Source organism: Lepidochelys olivacea, assembly GCF_965140295.1.
Source record: "Lepidochelys olivacea isolate rLepOli2 genome assembly, chromosome: 8".
In the NCBI taxonomy this organism is placed as follows: domain Eukaryota; kingdom Metazoa; phylum Chordata; order Testudines; family Cheloniidae; genus Lepidochelys; species Lepidochelys olivacea.
The window spans coordinates 79008478-79031018 of NC_140418.1; the positions used below are offsets into that span (position 1 = coordinate 79008478).

The following is a 22541-nucleotide window of genomic DNA, read 5'->3' on the forward strand; positions in this document are numbered from 1 at the left end:
CTGACTAAACTGCCTAGTCTAGTGGGTGCTGTGTAAGACCTGGGATGGATTCTTAGTGGGCAGTCTTTTCTAAGGTACTTAAAAATATGCATGGTCAGAAACATGGATGGGGATATTTGTAGGAAATTATTTGCATCAGGACAGGTTTATCTATTTGAATGTTCTTTAGTTGAAAGAAAAACATCTCTTGTATGATTTCAAAAGTTTTCCTTTCAGACTGATGCTAGGATTCACCCCAAACACTACACGTTTCATAATCACATCAGTTGTTTTGACATTTTTAGAAATTTCCATCTAACTGTTCAACTTTCTAGTGACAGCAGTGTTCAGTTTCTCCATAAGGGTCTTATCTGCCTGCTGTAATAGCTAGAAGGCAGATACCAAACAGATTCAGTGAGTGACAGCTACCTAAGATGGCCTGTGAGTGTGAGGCTGCAAGATATCTCCTTTCAAGGCCTGCAGGCTTTGACCTGCTAATAGGTGCCTAAACAGGGTCCCATCTGTCACATATATAGGCAACAGCATCAAGGCTGCAAAGTAGTAATAGCCTCTTATCCCACAGTTGAGCCTGTGATACCTGATAAACCATATAGCATCATCAGAATATGGTCAGAATGTACTGCTTGGACATGTAAGTTCCAAAGAGACACTAAAGTTGGCAGACTTGTAGTTTGACCTGTTTTTTTCCTTTTGAGGGTGTATTAGTTATTGTCTGGGTTGTTTTTTTTTCCAGGTTATTTTTAGTTCTTCAAAACTTAAATAAGGACCAGATAAAATAGTCTGGCAACTGCTCAAGGCAAATGAGCAACCTTATAATAAAAGAGATGCTGTCAGCTGGAAATCTAGTCAGTTTCAAAAAGTGAGTTAAAGTCCTTTTCAGATACTACACCCTCCTCTGCCCCTGTCCCCCACACACCAATTTTGGTTTTACACTCAACATTTTCAATTTTTAAAAATGTTTCTCTCCCACATAAGCAACAGGAGAAGCTGCCAAATTACACAGTGAAAATGGCTATGCATACAATACTATTAAGTGCACAAAGTAAACGAATTGAAAAATAGAAAGAAAAAAAACCCAGTAATCTTAGGTATTACAAATAACAGTAACCGTTTAAAAAAATCAAAGAGTGATTTGTTTTTTAAGTTGATGGGGTCCTTTTACATATCTGTGTATGTGTGTGCTGGAGGAACATTTAATTTAGGAAACAGATTTCAACAGGAAGGGGGAAAATTATTTTTTAAACAATAAAAACAGTTAATAATTATGTCTATATTGCTGTAAATTTACACATTACTTTATAAAGTAGATTATTATACATTTTCTGGCACCACTGTGTCCTTTCCAGTTTGACTATATTAAAATGTTGTGTGTCTTTTTATTGTGGGTGAGTTATAAAGATTACGCTAAAGGATGGGAAATCAAATAATTAGAAAAGAGATTGGATAAACCAGGGTTTGCATTCACTAAAGAATGTAAATATTTGAGTATCTTCAACAGTTAACCCTTCTCAATAACAATTCTAATCTGAAGAGCATACTTATTAGGAGAACCCACTTGAGAAAGTATAGAAATCTTAGTACCCTTTAACTGCGTATTTTAAGCACAAATAATTTTCATAGATGGGCTTTCCACACTCACCACACACTCACAAAATAAAACAAACACACCTTTGAAGACAAAATAAACTGAAAAGTATTTTAAGATAAATATAAATTTGATTCAATAAATGTTTTATTGGGCAAGTAACTTTACTGGAAACTCAGAGAGAACTACTGTTCAGACAGAATTACTGCTGAGCAGGCCTGGTTCTTGTTGTCAGTCTCTCTACTGTTAGGTATTATACATATATCCCATTTCTCCTACCTTGGTTGATATGCCGTCATCATAAAACATACCAAGTCATCCTAATTTCATAGTAGCTAGTGAAAGACAAACTACAGTAGCCACCCAGGTACAGAAGATTGTTTAAGTATGCTGAACTGTGTTTTCGTTAACTCTTGGATTAAAACTGTATCGGAGGATACTTGTCTGCAGGAAACTGCATGGTAACATTGAGAATGAGTGGTCTCCCCACCCCAAAACCTGTCCCAGTAGCTGACCACTGGATCACATGACAAGTACCTCAGCCTAACCCCCTTTCCACCAGCTGCGTTTTACAAGGTGCTAGTCACATGGAAACTAGGCAATGTGTTAAGAGTTAATAGATGCTAGGCTGGACTTGTTTGACTAAATGATAAATTATTAATAAAAAGTTAGTATATGTGAATTATTTCTCTAATGTTATAATAGCACATTGGCTGTAATCCGTGTTCCCTCTTGGTGACTCTTCTGTTGTATTAATACTGTGTTTTGTTATACCCCAGCTGGCCCCTGACTCTATTGAAGGACATCATACATTTTCTGCTATAAAGGACATTGTGTCACTTCAACAGAGACAACATGGCATCTGAGACATGCCTCAAGCTGCATTGTTCACACTACTACGGATAAGACTGAGTGTCAACATTTCCATTCTAGGAATCTCTTTTAACTGATCTATATAAGTGGCTGTGGGTGAAGCCAAAGAGGGTGGGGATTGACTTCTGTATTCACCCACAAGTCAGACAAACCTTGATGTCAATATCACTACATCATTTTCATGCCACTAGAGCCTGTGGTCCAGAAAAGGATTCAAACTCCAGCATAGGTGCTGGGGATGCTGCCACACCCTCTGGCTTGAAGTGGATTCCTTTATATACAGGGTTTACAATTTGGTTCAATGACTCTCAGCACCTCCACTATACAAATTGTTCCAGCACCCTTGAACTCCAGGAGAGGAGAGGGCAGACTGCAACTAAATACCATGATCTGCTCTGCCTTGCATCTGTGCAGCCAGCCTGAAGCCAGTGCAATTGCATGGAATGTAAATTGGGACAGAATTCAGCCCTGAACACACACGTGCTTGACTAAATCATAACAAAGTTTGGGGGAAGGGCAAGATAGCTCTCTACACATGTAAACAGTGAGGATGCGGAGGAAATGCTTAAGGTGCTGCTAGAATGTACGACTAGATATAATTAGATGAAATTAAACAAAAGAAAACGCAGGTTAAATAGCAGGAAATGCTTCCTAACAGGGTGATCAATTGCTGTGGAATAACCTCCTAAAGGGAAGTGGTAGGAGCTCCATCACATGAGACATTTAAACCTAGATTGGACTAAATGCTAGCAAACAGGGAGGTGTGATTAGGGAAAGACAGATAAGATGACCTACTAAATTATTTCCATCTCTTATTTCTAGGATTCCATTGTGTCTTCCAGTTGGTGGCCAGGCAATAAATAGGGTTGCCAACCCAGGAATTGGGTTTAATCTCCCGGAGGCTACTGAAGCCAATCTGGGAGATTTTAGGCCACTAAAAGTCTGGCAGCATACCGGGGCTAAGGTAGGCTTCCTACCTGCCCTGGCTCCGCACCACTTCCAGAAGCAGCTGGAATGTCTGGCAATGTCTCCTAGGTGGAAGTGCAGCCAGGGGGTCTCTGCGTGCTCCCCCACCCTGAACACTGACTCTGCAGCTCCCATTGGCTGGAAATGGGAAACCATGGCCAATGGGAGCTGAGGGGGTGGTGCCTGCAGGCAGGGGCAGCGTGCAGAGCCACCTGACCACCCCTGAGTCTAGGAGCTGCTGACAGACATGCTGCAGCTTCCGGGAGCCAAACAAGGTAATTGCCACGCAGCTGGAGCCTGCACCCTAAACCCCCTCCCACACTCCAACCCCCTACCCCATCCCTGAGCCCCTCCTGCACCCAAATTCCCTCCCAGAGCCCGCACCCCAAATCCCCTCCTGCACCCCAACGACTTGCCCCAGCCCTGAGCCCCCTCCCGCACCCAAACGCCCTCCCAGAGCCCACAACCCGAACCCCTTCCTGCACCCAAGCCCCTGTCCTAGCCCTGAGCCCGCAACCAAACTCCCTCCCAGAGCCCCCACCCTCTCCCACACCCCTACCCCAGCCCCCTCCCGCACCCCAACCCTCTGTCCCAGGCTCAGCCCGGAGCCCCTTCCCACACTCCAAACCCCTTGGCCCCAGCCCAGAGCCCGCACCCCAACCGCCTGCCCCAGGTCAGTGAAAATGAGTGAGGGTGTGGGAGAGCGAGCAATGGAGAGAGGGGGGCTGGAGTGAATGGGGCTGGGGCAGGGCCTCAGAGAAGGGGTGGGGGAGGGGCGTGACATTGGGGAAGAGTCAGGGCAAGGGTCTTTGGGTTTGTGCGATTAAACTGTTGGCAACCCTAGCAATAAAGTGAACATAACTAATTATCAAGTCCTCCCCACCCCTACTCCACAACACTGGCAGATGAGCAAATAAAGGAATTTCCTGGTGTGACCCAGTAGGAACTAGACCCTATTTTCTTCTCAGCTGTAATGTTCTTTGCATATCTTAGAGCCCCTCAGATCAAAACATGGTTGCCCATGTAACCAGGAGAAACTCTGTTCTTTAAAACTCAGCTTTGATCTGTTGCAGTTGATAGGTGTATTCTAGATGACACAAGACACTCAGTATGTTCATTTGCGTACCAGTACGCAGAATGCCTTTCTAGTTTTCAGCTATTTCATACCAGTAATCATGTCCAAGTTCTGGGAACAAATAAGTCCCCAGATAAGAGTGAAACCATCAGTGCATGTGCAGACATACTTTCTTTCAGTTTCTTTTAAGAAACTGCTCTGTACTGTTTCCGTCAATAGTATGTATACCTAGCGTAGCTGCGATTTATGTGTTAAATATTAATTTATTTAACGGAAAGGCAAAGTAAACAGACGTAGAACTCCACACACCTCCAGGCAGTCTGAGCTTATGCACTGAGCTTTGGCGGTGACTTTGGGTGTATAATTATGAAGTTACTGTATAGGTATATGGTAAAGAAGTTTCCTAATTAGAAAAATGGCATAATTTATGCAGAAGGAAAAAGCATGTTACATTTTTTCAGCATTGGAAGTTCATGTGAAACAATCTATTAGTAATCAGATTTGCACCCAGTGTAACTTACTGTTGATAAAAGATTTCTCCATGTGATGATACTGTTTAGTTTTGGTTTTATCTTACATATTTAGTGACTTTATTGCTTAAAATTTGAGATGACGTAATTATATATCATTGATGTGTCCATTTGATTATCCTAACTAGAGTATATTAAATGCACCACAGTGCATGATTTCTAGTAGAATAAAACACTCCAATTAAGAACCTATCCATGTGTCTGTTTTGAATATTAACCTTGTTTTTCAGAGACTGAAAACTGTGCAAAAATTTTGCTCCACATTGAAACTTTGCATAAGTTTTTAAGTCTGTACAGGTTTTTTTTCACCCTCATTTCTAAATCATAGAAGTAAAAACAGTACTTTAAAAATGCAGATACTCCTGAGCATGTAGTTTTTAAAAGTCTTTTTCCTTACTGACATTTTGTAGGTCGTTAACTGATCACACAAGTTGGAGCCTTTGGGGATTTATTTTTAAGTGTAAAAGTAACGTGCTGATTTTCAAAAATCTACTCTGTGTTACCATCACTTTTATCCATAATGAGTTTTTACCCACACTAACCCATATTAACATATCAGTAGTTCTTTGGTAGGGACTGACATAAAATTGAAATATTATGACTTAGTGGATTTTAACATTGTACACACTAGGACTTTTAAGAGTCTTAACATGATTTGGGAACATGGTTGTTTCCACATGATACATATTTTAAACTGTGCTAGAAGAACAGAGCTACAGGACAGTGTTCAAACAGTGTTCAAACTCCACTAAAGCAGCTGGTTAGAATATGGCTCTGTCCTGATATGGGTGGACATCTAACAGTTCTGAGGGTTAATCTGGTTTGGATTAACACCCATAAATTCAGATGTTTTTTTCTGAACTACTGTAGCAACCTCTTGAAGTTAGGAAGCTGAGGTGAAATGCTTATGAAAACAGGCTTTCTATTATTTCCTTCTTTGGGTCAGATTAGAAAGAGCCGGAAAAATCCTTTCTCATGGCAATTTGGCACTTCTACCTCTAGTACTGGCCAGAACCAGCAAAACAGAGATGCACAAAAATAATGGGGTGGAAGAGGAGGGAAATAATTACTGTATCTAATTTTTTGAACCTCAGAAAAGGTTCTTTTCATGTTTTGAGTGAAGGTTTGACTCTGATCTTATTTTATTTGAACCCATTAAACCCTTAGTTCATGTCTACCTTCAGGTTGGATCAAGATTGAGTGTTAGGAGCTGGGACCTGCTGTTTCTGCACACCGACCTCTTATACTAAACAAAGATGATAATAGTGGTTGCCATCTTATAAAATTATATGGACCATTTTCAGTCTGTGGGGGTCATGCTCTGGCCACTCTTATTTTTCAGTATATCCTTAACAAGGTTTATACAGGATCTGAGAATAAGGTCTTACAATAGCCCTGTAATTGCATCAGATGACTATAATCAAAGGAGGTAATGACAGTATATTATGGAAGGCTCGTTAAGGTGTTAACTTGCATTCTATAACAGCAACCAACAGAAACTTTTTTTAAAAATGCTCAAAATAGCTGCAGTAGTAAGTGCAACTGCTCTTTTTATATTTAACCCAAGTGTAGAACAGAGCCATGAATACACCTGCTAGTTAACTTAACCTGTGATGCTGAATGATTATTATTGCTACAAGTGATTTATGTTGTGCCTTTCACTGTATTATCTTGGTAAACTTTACATAGCTTGTAAAAACCCTTTCATGACCCCTTGTACCTTACTGGACAGACAAGGAGATCATGTCAATAGCCTGAATGTTAGGAATACTGGACCCAGCATTTAGTTTAAAGCCTAGCCAGTGGTGCATCTTAAAGCATTTTCTGAAAATGGCTAGGGTTTGACAAATTTCTGGCAGGAGTGAATTCCAGAGAGGAGATTTTGCTCCCAAACTCTTCTGCTCCTGGATCCATTAATCCTCGCTTTTGGAACATTTAGCGTAAGCAATCCTGATTCAGATGGCAACTGAACCATTTAGAACCTTCCTTCCTTTCTTTCACTAGCACCTTCAATTCCACCTGGAAGTTCAGAATGTGGAGCACAAGTGTATTATGGTCTCTTGGTCCACTTTTCTCAGAAAGTATACAGCTGTATTCTATGCTAGCTGAAGCTTTCGAGTGTCTTTCCTAGTGAATCAAAATAGACTAGATCTAGTAGTAACAAAGGTATGGATAACTGGAATTAGGTCTGCACCTGAAAGAAAAAGGATCAATATTTTGGCAAGCTGACAATAAAAAAAGAAGATTCTGACCCTTGTTTGTTGACTATGAAATGAGTAATAGGACTCAGACCATTTTGACAGTGGGAAGGTAGACACTCTCTAGGTAAAGGGAGTGCTTGTGGATTTCACCAGTCAGCATCATCTCCATGTTATCTTTTAGCTTTCATACTATTTCTCTTTCTGTCAGAATCTGGGAGAGTAAAGAAACTGTTTTGCCAAATTCAATGAAAAGGAGACTGAGGGGTCTTATTCACAGTCACGGAAGGCTCTTTTACATTGCTTTCAGGGGAATTACTCATGTGTGCAAAGTTAAGCATATGTTCGCAGGAATAAGGCCTACATTTGTATAAATATATTTAGATCCCATTTTAAATGTTTATTATGGGGCTTTATAGAATATAGGTGATGGAATTTTTCAAAATTATATGAGGGCAATTTCAAAAATTTCACTGAATTTCCATGGAACCCAACATTTGCACACTTCAGAAAATCCTAGCTTGTGAAAGGTTATTTTCTGAGGCAGATCTGCTGTGCTGTCTCAAGTAGCAGCAAGGATGTTAAAGGGTACAGTATTTGTCAATCTTACATAATGAGCTATTGAGGCTTTTCATCAGTCATGAGAGCTATTGCTGACACAGGTGTCCTAGATATGGATTGTAGTTTGTCACAAATGCTGCCTCACCTGACTTTAAATCTTTCAGCCATCTCTCTGTCTTGGTTCATGGCTTCATTGTTACAGGTAATTTACATATGTATGAGTCTCTTTCTTCGCCAAGGATATTTATCACCACTTGATTCTTAAGTTTTATGTTTTGGCAATCTCAGTGTAGTAGAGCCACATGAAATATCTGGGAACCCAACAGCTCAGGAAAGATGTATTGAATAAGAGATCCCCAAAATGGTAAAACCCGACCTGTATCTTGTTAGACAAACCAAATTGGTGATGCTGCTTTAGAAATTCTCCTGTATTACGTACAGGAAAATTTCTTTGTCCTTTTCTATTTTTAAGGTCACATATTAGAAACCTATGTACAAATAACCCTAAGTGCCTGGCAGTCTCCCCAAAAATAATTTAAAACTTCACACTGAGTCTTGTTTCCTAAACCCCTGTACTTTTTGTAGGAGGCCTGATAACAATGGGTCACATTTTGTACTACATGTTTTGCAGCACCTGAGCAGAAGGCAGTGAGTTATGTACAAAAATGCAGTTTGACTCCTCTTTGCCTGGCTTGAGTCAGCTCAAGCCAGATCCTCAATGGTATTTTATCTGGGTTTTTGTGTGTGCAATCAATTGGTGGTTATTTGTGCAAATAAAGGATGCAAAGATTTAAAAAAAAAAAACAACTTTTAGTTATCTACAGTAAAATGTGTTTTGCAACCACAAGTTGGAATGGGAATAACTTTCTGAGATACAGATCAAACTGTGTTTTATAGATGCAATTATTGGCAGCTTTTAATTTAATTATTTCCTGTGTGGCTATTTCATGGGGGAATACATTAAATGCATAAACTGCTCCATTAAATGCCTGTGAGTCCATGAAGAAAATACTGAGTGAAACAACCATGCAAGCAAAATTACATTGAAATTTCTTTCATGGCAGTACATACCCAGGGGAGCAAAGTAAGGGCCCAGTCTGCAAACATGTACGTGAGTGATCAAGTTGTTTAAGGATTGGGCTCCTAATGTCTAATACATTTTATCAACAAATGTTCTGCCTGTTAAAGGAAAATCCCAGTATAATATACAAGATTCCAATCACAACATCAGAGACTGAAAACAAAGAATTTACTACAATGCTTTTAAAAATATTTTAAGGACAAAGAAGGAAACTGCCATCTTAACAATTTGGCAACGCAAAATAGGAGAGAGAGAATCTACCTTCCTCTGATGGCATCTAGGAAATTTGTAAGTATGAAAATCACTGATAGGAAAGGTCTATATTTTGTGTAAGTGTTTTTAAGTGTTAATTCAGCCAACTCACATTAACTTTCTCAAGTGTGTATATATAGATATAGAACTTAGCTGCCAGCAACCTTTGAATGTTTCCAGTGCTTTGTAATTGAAAAGTCTCTTAAGTCTTATCCCAATGGGCACACTGTAGGTTGGCTCTCCTGGCTGCATGGAGTTCCAACAGTGAAGTCAATGGCAGTCAGCCTCCATTGAGTTCATACTTGGTCATCCAACTATGACTCTGTTGGAAAGTACAATTAAGATGGCAGCCCCACTAAGAGAGAGGATGAATAAATATACTGACATTTTTAAGGTTTTTCAAAAATTGTTTCAGACATTACTTTTAATATATGTTTATCTACTAGCTTCCCAATCCTGCAGCAACCTAGGCATTTATTTAACTTTATCACTGGAAGTACAGTAGAACCTCAGTGTTACAAACACCGCGGGAATGGATGTTGTTTGTAACTCTGAAATGTTCCTAACTCTGAACAAAATGTTATGTTTTTTTCTTTCAAAAGTTTACAACTGAACATTGACTTAATACAGCTTTGAAACTTTATTATGCAGAAGAAACATGCTGCTCCTCCCCCCCCCCTTTTTTTTTTAGTAGTTTACGTTTAACACAATACTGTGCTATATTTGCAGTCGGTGGGGTTGTTTTGTGTTTTTTCTCTGCTGCTGCCTGATTAAATACTTTTGGTTCCAAATGAGGTGTGTGGTTGACAGGTCAGTGACAGGTCCATAACTCTGAAGTTCTACTGTTGTCCCATTTAAGTCAATGGACCGGCTTGCAGTGCGTAGATTTAAGCACATACCCAAGTCTTTACAGGATCAGGAACTAAATTTGTGTTTGGCTTACGTCATATTACAGCTAATCACTGGAATTTTTCTTTACGTGGATCCTACACAACTGAAAATAAGCAAAAAACGCTTCCTAATGTTAAGAACTGCACCCTGAGTATCTGTAAAAGAGCATAAGAAACACACAAGCATACAGTTTTGGATTAACAACAATGTTGAAATGGGGACGGTAATATATTCTCAGAAGACGTTGGATCATTTTGTTTTTAGTTATTTCTTGTGCATAGATTTAGATGAAGGAAAGTTAGGACCAAAATGCAGTCCCCAACTCATCCAGCAGGGGACACTCTAATAGTAGACAGAAATAAGTTAACACAGAACCAAGAGTGATGTTTATTTGTAAAAAAAACAAAAGCATTTTTAGCTGACATATTTGGTTAGAAACATTTGTTATGGTAATTGAATATATGAAACACAAAGATCCAAAATAAAAGTAAGGCTATTATTAAGAGTTCAGTTATCAAACTTATCATTACTTTCAATGTTTAGGATGTGGAACTAATAATTATGATTGAGTCAAACACATAAGATCAACCTAAAATTTTTCTCCCCAAAGGAAATGTAATTACAAAAATGTTATGCAATATTTTTTATACCTAGTTACACAAACTAGTATACTTATTTCCAAATAATTTTCTTTTAAAAAGGGGAAAATGTATATAAAAGGCAGGACAAAAATGGCAGAACTTCCTTTTTCAAGTTGCAAAGGTGTAGCAGAAATGATAAACTATTGTGAAGTACATATTGGACATAAATCATACCCACTACTCTTTCTTTTCCTCATAGCTTAATTCATAAATACACAAAACATTATATTAATGGATTACTTGTGATGTTATTGGATTGGTGCTATTTACACCTATATGCAATATTCTTTCAGCATTTTAATTTTAAAAACTTTTAGAAAGATGTATAAATCCCATAACTTTCCACTCACAAACTGTTATAACTATGTACTCTAAACTCACAGGCAAACCTAAATTTAGTTTCCACAAAACAGGAAGAACATAGATAATGGCTTAATCATGGAGAGTGTGGGGATGTTATAAACAAGATGAACTATTTTGTTTGTTATTCATAATACTTATAAGAGAAAGACTGGAATTTCTACTTAGATGTTTGTGAAATGGCTTGTGTGACCCAGTTATGGTTCCATATGCCATATTTTACCACTGTACAGTTATGTTCTTGTTCTCATTTCCAAGATATATAAATAGAGCTAAGATAAGCTTTCCTGGAGCTCTTTGCTATGAAAGAAAAGAAAGGCACTTTACAAATATCCCCTGGCATTAATAGGAAGATCTTGCTGACTACGATAGGCTGCTGAAGCCATTCTCTCAGCAAAAGAAGCATCAGTGTTTCTATTGGTAACCCTTTTAAAATTATATGGTTTTTATGTAGAGATGCAGGCTTGATAATGAAGACACCATTCACATATTTCCACCCTCTAAACCTAAGACTAAGCATGCTTTTTGGTATTTCAAAATGCCATTTATACTTTACAATGTGGCATTTGTCTTGGAGACTATAATAACTGGGGCCAAATTCAGCCCAGGTGTAAGCATGTTCAACTCTGATGCCAATCTTTAATGGGGTTCTGTAAGTTGGCTCCTCTCCAAATGACTGTGGATGTGCCTGTTGTTTCAGAACAATTCTCACACATTATAAAATCTGTAACAGAGTTGGGCTTTATTGACCAGGTAGCTTAAAGGTGATGTGCAAAAGGAGGAAAAATAGGTTTGTGGCCTGTTCTTTTAGGTAGGACATATGGGGGAAGGGTGAGAGAGAACATTAGAAATTCGTCTTTTTAAATATTCCATGACCTAATAATTTTGACATGAGAGACACCGTGCAAGAAAAACCTGAGTAACAAAGTAAATATATTTGTAATCAAACTGATTCAAATAAAAACTTTTTTAAAAAACCTCAGTTCATTAGATGCTTTAAAAAAACAGAACCTCCTCTTTTTCTAGGTCACCCTTACTTAGGTTGCCTGCAAGGTGAGGCAGGTTTTCTTTCAGGGAGAAAATAAAAGCATTTTAAGAGGGACTTGTTAAATTAGTTCAAAACTGTGTCAGCAAATAGGGCTTTGAGTGCAGTCCCAGCGCAGGTTTGCTGCTGTTCAAGGCCACCTGCTGCACTTGTTGGTCTTTTCCCTTAGTTTTCTCATACAGAGTAAACAAAAGCAAAGCCCTCCTGGCAATGAATCTCTGCACCATCCTCGTGCTTTAGTCGCTGTTTTACCACAAATAGCACCGGTATTCCTTCCCCCGTGCAACACTGGGAGCGGGGGCGTCCTTGGGCGCTTCACTCCAGTCACGGCCTAGGTGCAGCTGGGGGAGGGCACGTTCACTTTCCCTCCCAGGTATGGGCCTGGGAAAGGCGATTCAGGCCCTCTATGCTCTAGTCAAGCCCCTGCCCTAAAGGTATTAGCACACATGGATGTAGCGGGCTAGGGGGAGCAGAAGGGGCTGTGACCCTAACAAGAGCTGCAAGGAGGGACTGGTGTCTTCTCGCCCCTCGGTTCCCCCTCAGCCGTGCGCGTGGACAGCAGGTAGCGGCCAGAGCCGGGTCGGGGGGGAGCCTTGGCCTCGCCTCCGGCCCCCCTAACTCGGAGCCCGGGCGGGGAGAGCCGGGCGCGCACGCTCCGCGGCGGGCAGCAAGGCATGCGCATTGCAGGCCGCCCTCTCACCCCGCTCAGTTATGCCAAGTATGTGAGCGGCGGCAGGAGTAGGGCTGCGGGGAGGGAGTGCGACGCACACCGAGCCCGCCCGACCATGGGGCGCCGCCGCCGCCACCACCAGCAGCAGCCGCCGCCGCGCAGGGGGGCACCCAGCACCCTCCTGCTGGCGGGCAGCAGCTACTGAGGCAGGCGGGTGCGGGGCGGGGGCAGGCATGGCTGATCCTCTGCGCAGGACCCTCTCCAAGCTGCGGGGCAGGAGGTCCCAACGCGGGGCGGCGGCAGGCGCGCACCCCCGCGGGGGGACCGGCGCCCCTCAAGGTAAAGCCCAGCAGCAGCCACAGGCCAGGGGGGCGCCGTGGGCTCAGCCCAGCAGCCGGGAGGTCTCGGTGCCCCCGGGGGCTGGGAGCCCGGAGGAGTCTGGACAGCGGCAGCCCGGCTGGCCCCGGCGGGGGAAGGCACCGCATGGCCCCGCAGCTCTGGGGGAAGGGACACCAGGAGCCCCGGCCACCCCTGGCTGTTCCCCGGGGGACCCAGCCCCGCAGCCCCGGTCTGCCCCCGCGCGGCGTGCTCCTGACGGCGAGGAGGGCGATTACTACGATAATGAGACTCTGCCCTGGGGCTGCCGCCCGGCCGAGGCGCAGGGGCTACCTGCCGCCTGTGCCCAGGGCCGAGGGGAGGGCCGCTTGGCTGGGACCCGGGAGAGCACGGGCAGGCTGCGGAGCCAGCTGCAGGAGGCCTATTACCTGCTGATCCATGCCATGCACGACCTGCCCCCGGCCAGCCCCGCCTGCGCTGGAGGGTTCCCCCAGCCCGTCGCCTCTTGCGGGGCAGCGGAGAGCAGCGATGCCTGGTCCTCCTCCTCCTCCGGGGAGGGCAGCCCGCAGCAGCAGGTGCCCGCCACCGCCTGGCCGCCACCGCCCGCCCAGGGCTCCGCAGGGCGTCCCGGCCAGCTGGCGCCTCACAGGCACGGGGGTCAGAGCCTAGGGAACCTCTCCCTTCTGTCCCCCGGCCGCCCCGCGAAGCCACCGCCTCTGCAGCGGTGTCTGAGCGACAGCGTGATCCGCTACCACCTCGTGGAGCCCGCCCCGGGGCACCTGCTGCAGGGCGAGCCTCCTGGCCCGGCCTGGGACCGGGCGCGGCCGGAGGGCGGCCGCGGGGGAATCGACGCTCCTGCAGCCGCAGAGCGCTCAGTCAGCTGCGGGGAGAGCCCGGATCGGGGCGCGGGGGCGCGCCAGGCCGAGCGGCTGCTGCTGCTCAGTGCCCAGGGCTCCGCGCCGCCAGAGGCAGCGGCTGGGGGCGGGTTCCCGGCAGCGTGCCCCGGCAGCCGCCCGCATGCCTCCCAGAGCCCCTTCAGGCCGCCCGCGGTCAGCGTCGGGAAGCTGCAGAAGTGGATGTGTAAAGGGCGCCTGCTGTCCCTGGGAATGAAGGGGCGCATCGGGGCTGGGGCTGGGGCTTCCTCCGCTGACCCCAGAGCCATTGGGACAGGTGCGGCGCTGCCTGCTCAGCCAGACCTTGGAGAAGAGGGGCCCGCAACTCCGCCGGCTTGGAGAGGGCAGGGAAGCAAGGCCCAGGCAGCTCCCCCGGACCAAAGAGTTCTGCTGACAGGTATGTTTGCGGGGATGGCGACCAGGCCCCCACACCGCTTGGGCCTGGCTTCAGCCTGTCACACTCCGCCAAGCAGCTTGTGCGCTGGAAGGCCTGGAGCCAAATTAACCCCACCTCTGGTCTGTCTTACTAAGGGGTGGTGACTGAATGGTGGAGGGTAGCCTGCAGTTTGGAGGCAACGTTCAACCGTTCCTTACAGGATGATAATGAAATGCTAGTGTAATGTCTCAGGTTGCTGTATAGCAGGGGAATGCCTATGTAGTTTTAGTATAACACACCTAGCGTTCTTGGTTCTAGGGGTTGGCATCAGCGATTACAGATATTTATTACAGGTTCATGCACCTATAAAAGCAGCATACCTAAAAAGTCGAGTATCATCTGCAAATTAGAGGTTAATACTGGAGCTGTGTGAAGTCCTAGATTTCCCTCTGAATACTCACATATAGAACTTTGGGTGTTTTCTTGATTTGAGGTAGATTGCACTTGCTAGTTCTGTCACTAACAGTACTGCAGTTGTGAATGTGGCAAAACGTTGCCATAGGCAAAATTATGGTGTGTTTTAAGGCAAACGTTTTCCATTTCTCCAGTGAAATGGCTTTTTTACTGTGAAAATTGGTTTTAACTTTCATAGAAAGTGGGGGGGGGGGCGAATTTGAGATGAATCCACAAAATGGTACTTCCACAAATTATTTTTAGTAGCTCTGATTGTGCATCATTAAAAATAGTACCAAAATGATGTATATGTTTGTTAGAATTTTGTAATTTACACTTGTGTTATTGTGTACACCAGAGTAAAATGATTTACATATAGATAACCACTATAATATGTTGAAATCATAAAGCAGTCCTTTTTTAATTTAAAAAGCCCATATGTTTACTTGCAGTAAACTCAAATAGGAAGTTAACTGAACAAATATAATCCCAAATGATTGGTATTGTCTCTCTTATACAGTATTGCATATTTTAAGCAACTCATTCAGGTTTGGAAATTATTTATTTTAATTAGAAGGTGTAGGTGTACACAAACAATCTGTTCATTATTCTGGGCAATAAAACTCATCTCTTAAAACTGAAAAGGGCTTTAAATTTAACGACCAGCCTTTCAGTTGAACAAAATTAATTTTGTGCTGGTTCTTAACAATCTCCCTTTTTACCCAATCTTGTTTGCTTTATAACTTAACGCAAATAAACACAGTGTGCTTTGGCATATCCAGATTTAGGGCTTGACCCCTGCAACCACTTCCAGGAATGAGTAACCCTAGAAGTAAATACTGCTCATGTGACTAAAAAGTTGCAGAATTGGGGCCCCTACTTTGTTCAATATTTAAATGTTTTATAACACCCCAGGCTTTTTCTTTGTACTGCTGCTTGCTCCATAATTCTTTTAATTTATTTTTCTAATTTACTTGAATGTTTGCAAGTTAATTGTTAGTTTGGTTTGAACAAAAAAAATATTGGAGTCTAAATTAATTCTGGGAATGAGCTATTTTGATCTAGATGGGGAACTGCAAAAACTCTCTTCCCACTTAATTAAAAGCTTGGTTGTCAACCAATCCTGACATCCAAAAAATATGGGTTAGAAAGGTAGAGTGTGACCTTTTGTTGAGAAATTTTCTACACACAGTTGATAGACAAAATATTAACCTTTACCTCAATCGAGTTGAAAGACTGAGACCTGATCTGCATGTGCATGTTTGTAAAATTGGGTCCTACTCTTTTATAAAGAAATATTTAGTTAGTAGTCAGTCAGTATATTACAAGGTAAATTGAATAGTTAGCTTTAAAGAAAACCATAATAAACAAACATTGGACTGAGGCTCTTTGGGAAGGGATCATCTTTTTTGTTCTGTTTTGTACAGCGTCTGGCACACTGGGACTCCTAGGTGCTGTAATAATACAAATAATTTTATCTAGAGAATATTATTATAAATAAGACTGCCTTAGAACAAAGGGTAAAGGACAGCATGACCTACATATTTCTAAAATCCTTCTACTTATTTAAGGCCTGATCACTACTAAAGTTAATAGTAGTAGTTAATAGATTTTCCGAAAATCTTCAAAATGTCAGTCAGCTTACTGAACTAATTGTACTCTTAGAGCTGTATTTCTGTCAAATAGTGCATACTTATTGTCCAGACAAGGCAGTACTTGCATATTGGGACTTCACAAAATACACATTTTCACTAGGATCTATCTGAAGCTTTTTCAGTAATGGCTAATAATATATTGACTTCTATCTCTGGCTGTTTTCTTCATTTTTTGTCAGCTACAATAATATAAACATATTGAGTCTTAACTGCAAAAGTGGATGAGGTAGCAAACTTCAGAGCTGACGTTCAGAAATTTGATACTTCTGTAAGATTTTAAAAATATTTAGACATTATAGATATTTATAAAATGAATTGCTTTAATTGTTTTGAAAAGTACATTGAGCAGTTCAGATAAATCAGAACATTCATGAGATATGTATGAGGTATATTGAAAGATTTGTGTTAGATTTCTCTGTGCTTCTCCTTGTCCTTTCATGTGGTATATGTGAGATTTCAAAGTAAAAATGCCTTTCGAAATCAAGGCTCTGATCCTGCAATCCTTAACGCATGTGCTTAACTTTACTACTGCCGTTGACCTAAGTGGCACTTCTTGTTGTACTGAAGTTAAGCATGTGTGTAAAGGATTGTAGGATCAGGGCCTAAGACCATATAAAGGAGAAGTTCAGAGCTTACCAATACAGCTGTCTGTCATTTGATTGTAAGTGACGGACTTGACATTTAAATTGAAGTATACCATTTGGCTGGTTCTGGATTTAAGATAAGATTTTTTTTTTTTGAAAATTTGTAATACTGACAATGAATTTTGGCAGTAGTAAGCTTGCTTATTATTGTCTGCATAAGTATAAGAGTGAGAATAGTATTTCTGAAATTCAAATTGTGATACAGCAGCAAATCATGTCATGGGAAGTTATTCAAGAATTCTCAACACATTTTATCATTGTATTCCTTAGTAAGCCTTTCAAGTAAAGTTGTAATTGGAATATTGAACACTGTACTGGTATATGTTATCATATATATGTACTTTGAGCCTTTGCTGTTCTAGGAGTAAAAGGTAGCTTAGGCCCAGATTTCAGACATATGATTGGTTTGTATATTTGGGCGTGTGTATAATTTTTAAGAGTCTGCCCTTCTGAGGATTGTAAGATTTCCTAACTAATGCTAAAGGGCACACATTTCTATGCAATGCTGGCAGTAACACAGATATTTTTGTTGTAGAAATAGAATACTTGAATGTTCCATCTATTTAAATTGTTAGATAGGAACAATTCCTTGGGCTGTTACTGGAAAATTGAGGATTTTAATGCAGCAATCAGATGTAGAAAGCCAGCAATCAGATGTAGAAAGCCAGCAATCAGATGTAGAAAGCAAGCATTCCTAGCATATACTGTACTGGTTTAAATAAATATTTCTGACTTTGTGTAATGTCTAATTACAAATGATACAAAATATAAATGTTCAAAATAGAAGATGTAATTATTTGGAGCAACAATAACAGCAAGAAAAATAATGGAGAGGGAAATTAATTAAAAATCAAGTTGAAATAACTGCCTTTTTATTGTAGACAGAAATATAGGTCTTCACATCAGAACCATTATTAAGATTTCCTTAATAAACAGGCAAAGTCAATAAACATTACAATAGCTTTAAACAGAGGGATTGTCTGCACTAGGTCTTTTTAGTATGAGTATAGCTATGCTACTGTAACTGCACTGATGCAGCCTATGTACACTAGGGTTTTACACCAATACAGCAGCATCTGCACAAAACAAACCCTTGTATAGACACCCAATATACTCAATTTAAGCATGGCTGAATTGTTGTTCACAGTTAATGCTAATATTGAGTTCAAATATCAAAATCGATGTGATCCTTGACTTGTCCTTAAACAGTGTGTTTGTTTTGTCATAAGCTGTACACCATTTATATATTGGTAATTTCTACACTGTGTTTTTCACAGTTTTTAACCTACATATGTAATGCACACTGAACAAGAGTGCTGCAAAATGTACTTCAGGGTTGTTTTTGCTACTTAAATACTATTTTGCTGAAGTTTTGTTTTAGGAGTATGCCTAGTTAAATGTTCAATGGTTATAAATTCTCTAGATTTATTGCAAAACAAGACTTCTTCAGCAAACATAATCGTTAAAGTAGTTAGCAAAAGTATTTTAAGTATTGGTTGTTCAAAGAGCATTAAATGCTGCCTGCATGCATTCTTTTACAGGTATTCATGGGGAAATAAAATGACTTTAATTAGAAGGAATCTGTTAATTATACTGTACAGACTTGATGCATAGCTACAGTAGAAATAAAATAGACTTGTTTTGCAAATCTGTGTGTTCATCTTGATCTTAGGTAGAGGGTACTTCACATTTACTTATTAAAATGCTGGAGCCTGAATTTTGCGTTTAATGTGAACTTTACATTAATGTAAAGTGCTGACATCTAAGTTAAAATAAATGTAATGAACAATCAACTTTGTAGTACTATGTAATTTATATGTCTGGTGAAGAAGAACTGCAATCTGTATTTAATTCAGTAGAAAAACTCAAAACCTTCAGATTGTATGTAAATAAAGGCACAAGCAAAACTTAAGTGTCAATACATAATTAGTATTTTTTTTTCATTTGTATTGTACTTTGATAATAGGAATACTGTGCTATGATATTTTTAGGACAAAAAGAAAAGGAGTACTTGTGGCACCTTAGAGACTAACCAATTTATTTGAGTGTAAGCGTTCGTGAGCTACAGCTCACTTCATCGGATGTGAATACAGACTAACACGGCTGCTACTCTGAAACCTGACATTTTTAGGACATTGCTTTTTGGCTCAATGAACTTTTATAAGTAACTTGTTCCTAGATAAATTTTAACAAAGTGAAACAGTCTTAAGTGACTGTCTCTTTTGTTCTTTACAAAACATAATATGAAGAAATTTACAGCGACCATCGAAGTACTGATAAAATTGGGTACTTAATGGAGTTTCTAATAAGTGGAGCAGAATTGTATTTGGTGTGCTTGATTTAGGGCAGGACCTTTAAGACTGGAGGGTGCCTATAAAGTTGATCTGGGGTACTACCAAAGCACTTTCATTTCTGAAGTAGTGTGTTAAGACACTGAAACACACAGAGCAACTTTACTTGATCAGTTTACATTTCAATTTCAGTGTTAATCCTTCAATATTTTACAAATGCCAACAATGTGGGTGAGATTTTAAAGAAGATATAAATGTTAAATGGAAATAGTACCTTGAACGTTTCTATACAAGTGCTGTTAACATTAAACTCTGTTTTGGAGACAGAACCATGTTCTCTCAAGTACTTTCTATAGACTTGGACTCTGCACAGTTTTTTGGCAGCTTGAAATTGCATCTCACTTAGGGCCTGGTCCTGTGATGTGGTGGTCTTTCATTGAGAGCTGAGACCCTTTATCAGCTCTCAGAAGACACGTGGCACCTTGCAGGATCTAGACCATAGTCAAGAATATCATGTATGTCATGAGATATATTAAAGTTAATATTGCATGTCTGTTATATCCTCATTATCGATAGGAGTGTCAGATTGACTGCTTCCCCACATTCTGTTTTGTTATGTGCATATTCTTGGAATGTGGAACAAGTACAGACGTGCTTGTACTATCACTTCCATTGCTATGTCAAAAGATATTTTTGTTTCTTTACTACGTGCACAATTGTTGTCTTTTGATGGATTGAAATTAAGTTCATGATAGCACAACATTTCTTTTGTCCTGTGGGACTGGATTTAGTGTGGATGGGACATGACAGTGTATGTGTTTGTGTTAGATCAAAACTGGAAGAATGTTCTAAGCATCTCTTTTTCCTCTTTTAATAACAGATTTAATTGAAAATATTTACATATCCTCCACAAGCGGGAGAGAACTTAAAATTCTTGTGGCCAGTGAAGTCCATGAGCATAGGCCACAGCTTGACAGCATCACAGTTTCTAAGAAACGTAACTGGCTACATCAGAGTACTTTAAAGGCCCCTAATCTGGAAGAAGAAAATATCTGTAAGAAAATGCAAGGAAACACTATCCATGTACCCAAATCTTCCAGTCCATTACCTGGACCTAAACTGCCACAGGTTCCTCCCAAATCACCTATAGGAAAGGAATGTCCTGCAAGAATCTATAGTTCTGTAACTGCTGTTCACCATTCTACAAGCCCTTCAGTTTTGAGAAACTGTACTTTAGACTTCAGTGAGGATAATGATGCAGATGATGAAGGAGAAATATGGTACAATCCTATCCCTGAAGATGATGAGCCTGACTTCCCCAGAGTCCATTGTTTTACTGGGAAAAACTCTGTTAATTTGGACTCCCATACCACCAGTTTCAAGATGTTGCCTGGGAGTGACTTGATTAAAGTAATGGGGCACAATAAAGGCCTTCCATACTTCTCAGAATCTGCAGGAGACAATCAAATGGGTCAGGCCAGTGAAATTAATCAAGCAGATTCCATACATTCCATGGAGTATGTGCAGCTGCACAAGCAGAGTTTTGTGTGCAAGACTCAGAGTGCGACAACAATAGAGGAGAGCCCTGCATTTAAATATTGTTCAGCAGGTAAGAAGGATATGGAATATAGAGATGTTACACTCCTGTCTTTATTTTTATAGGAAAGTTAAACATTTTTTTCCCCCTCTTCATTGTGAACATTTCTATAAAATTGATAGAAAGTTGATTATAAAATATGTAGGCCATAATTTTCAAAGTTGGGTTCATAAAGTTAGGCACCTAAATAAGTGGCCTAACTTTCACAGGTGTTGAACATCCACAGATCACATTCATTTGAATAGGAAATGCGAGTGCTAAGCCCCTTGCAAAATCAAGCCATTTATCTATACTCCTAAATATGAGTTTAGGTGCCTAACTTTAGATACTCAAGTTTGAAAATTATGGTAATTATCTACAGTATTATTTTTTGAGCCTTTAAAACACATTTCTGCTCTGAAAAGTGACTAAGAGTGGGGTTCCATATTTTGTATGTATTTATGACTTCTGGATCAAATTTGCACATCTCAAATATAAAAATATGTCCTTTTTAAACCCTGGTTACCAGCCCTTGAATGGAGCTTGGAATCTGAAATGTAAACTGGTTCGTTATGGCTCACACCTTGCCAACAATAAAAAGTTTACAGCGTGAGCTTGGTTAACAATTCTGTTGATGATGCACAAATACAACATATTTTGTTTTCTATGTCTTAGCTAATTCTAACCCTAGGTAGAACTTTAACGCTAGCTCTGTAACTACTTAACTTCCTCAGAAGTCTCTTGTTTGGGATTTTTATCAAAGGCTTTCTGAACATCCGTATAAATTATATCAACGCTGTCTCCTTTATCTGCTATCTTGTTGTCTCCCTCAAAAATGTCTAATAGATGGGAGAAGAACGTTTTTCTTTTACAGAAGTTGTGCTGGCTTGTCCCTATTTATCGTATTCATCAATGGTTATGTCTACGCTGTATAAAAGACCTGCGGCTATCCTAGGTCAGCAGGCTCAGGCTGTGGGACTATAAAATTGCAGTGTAGATATCCAGGCTTGGGCTGGAGCCTGGGCCCAGGGACGCTCTCGCACCCCTACAAGCAGAGTCCCAGAGTCCAGGCTCCAGTGTGAGCCAGAACATCTACACTGCAATTTTTTAGCCCCGCACTGAGCCCCACAAGCCCGAGTTAACTGACCTAGGCTAACTGCAGATCTTTTCTTGCAGTGTAGACATACCTTAAGTGTGTTATACTCCAGTTTTAATTATTGTTTCAGCTGAATATATATTGAGGTTGGTGTCAGCCCCTAAAAAGGAATAACTTCTCATTGACAGGGTCAAGCAACTTGCTGACCTTGACTTGTAGTATCCTACTGAGTGAGAGAGAGATGTTATCTGAGCACAGGAATGGGAGACAAGATACTCCCGAGTTCTAATTCCAGATCTGGTTCATAGAATCATAGAATATCAGAGTTGGAAGGGATCTCAGGAAGTCATCTAGTCCAACCCCCTGCTCAAAGCAGGACCAATCCCCAATTTTTGCCCCAGATCCCTAAGTGGTCCCCTCAAGGATTGAACTCACAACCCTAGGTTTAGCAGGCAATGCTCAAAGCGCTGTGCTATCCTTCCCGCCAAAGTCT

General features: G+C 41.0%; 1 protein-coding gene across 4 annotated transcripts in view; it reads left to right on the forward strand.

Moving 5' to 3' along the window:
- The first annotated feature begins 12398 nt into the window (after positions 1-12398).
- Positions 12399-22541, forward strand: part of SYDE2 (synapse defective Rho GTPase homolog 2) — a 53849-nt gene continuing 43706 nt past the window's right edge. Inside the window, exons 1-3 of one of the 4 annotated variants that reach the window (XM_084636108.1) lie at positions 12417-13067; positions 14235-14354; positions 20257-20985. In XM_084636108.1, coding sequence (XP_084492234.1) covers positions 12962-13067; positions 14235-14354; positions 20257-20985 — 955 coding nt within the window. In that variant the 5' untranslated portion in view covers positions 12417-12961. Of the gene's footprint in view, positions 14355-20256; positions 20986-22541 lie in introns of all 4 variants that reach the window. The other 3 variants (XM_084636106.1, XM_084636109.1, XM_084636107.1) reach the window with 3 other exon arrangements.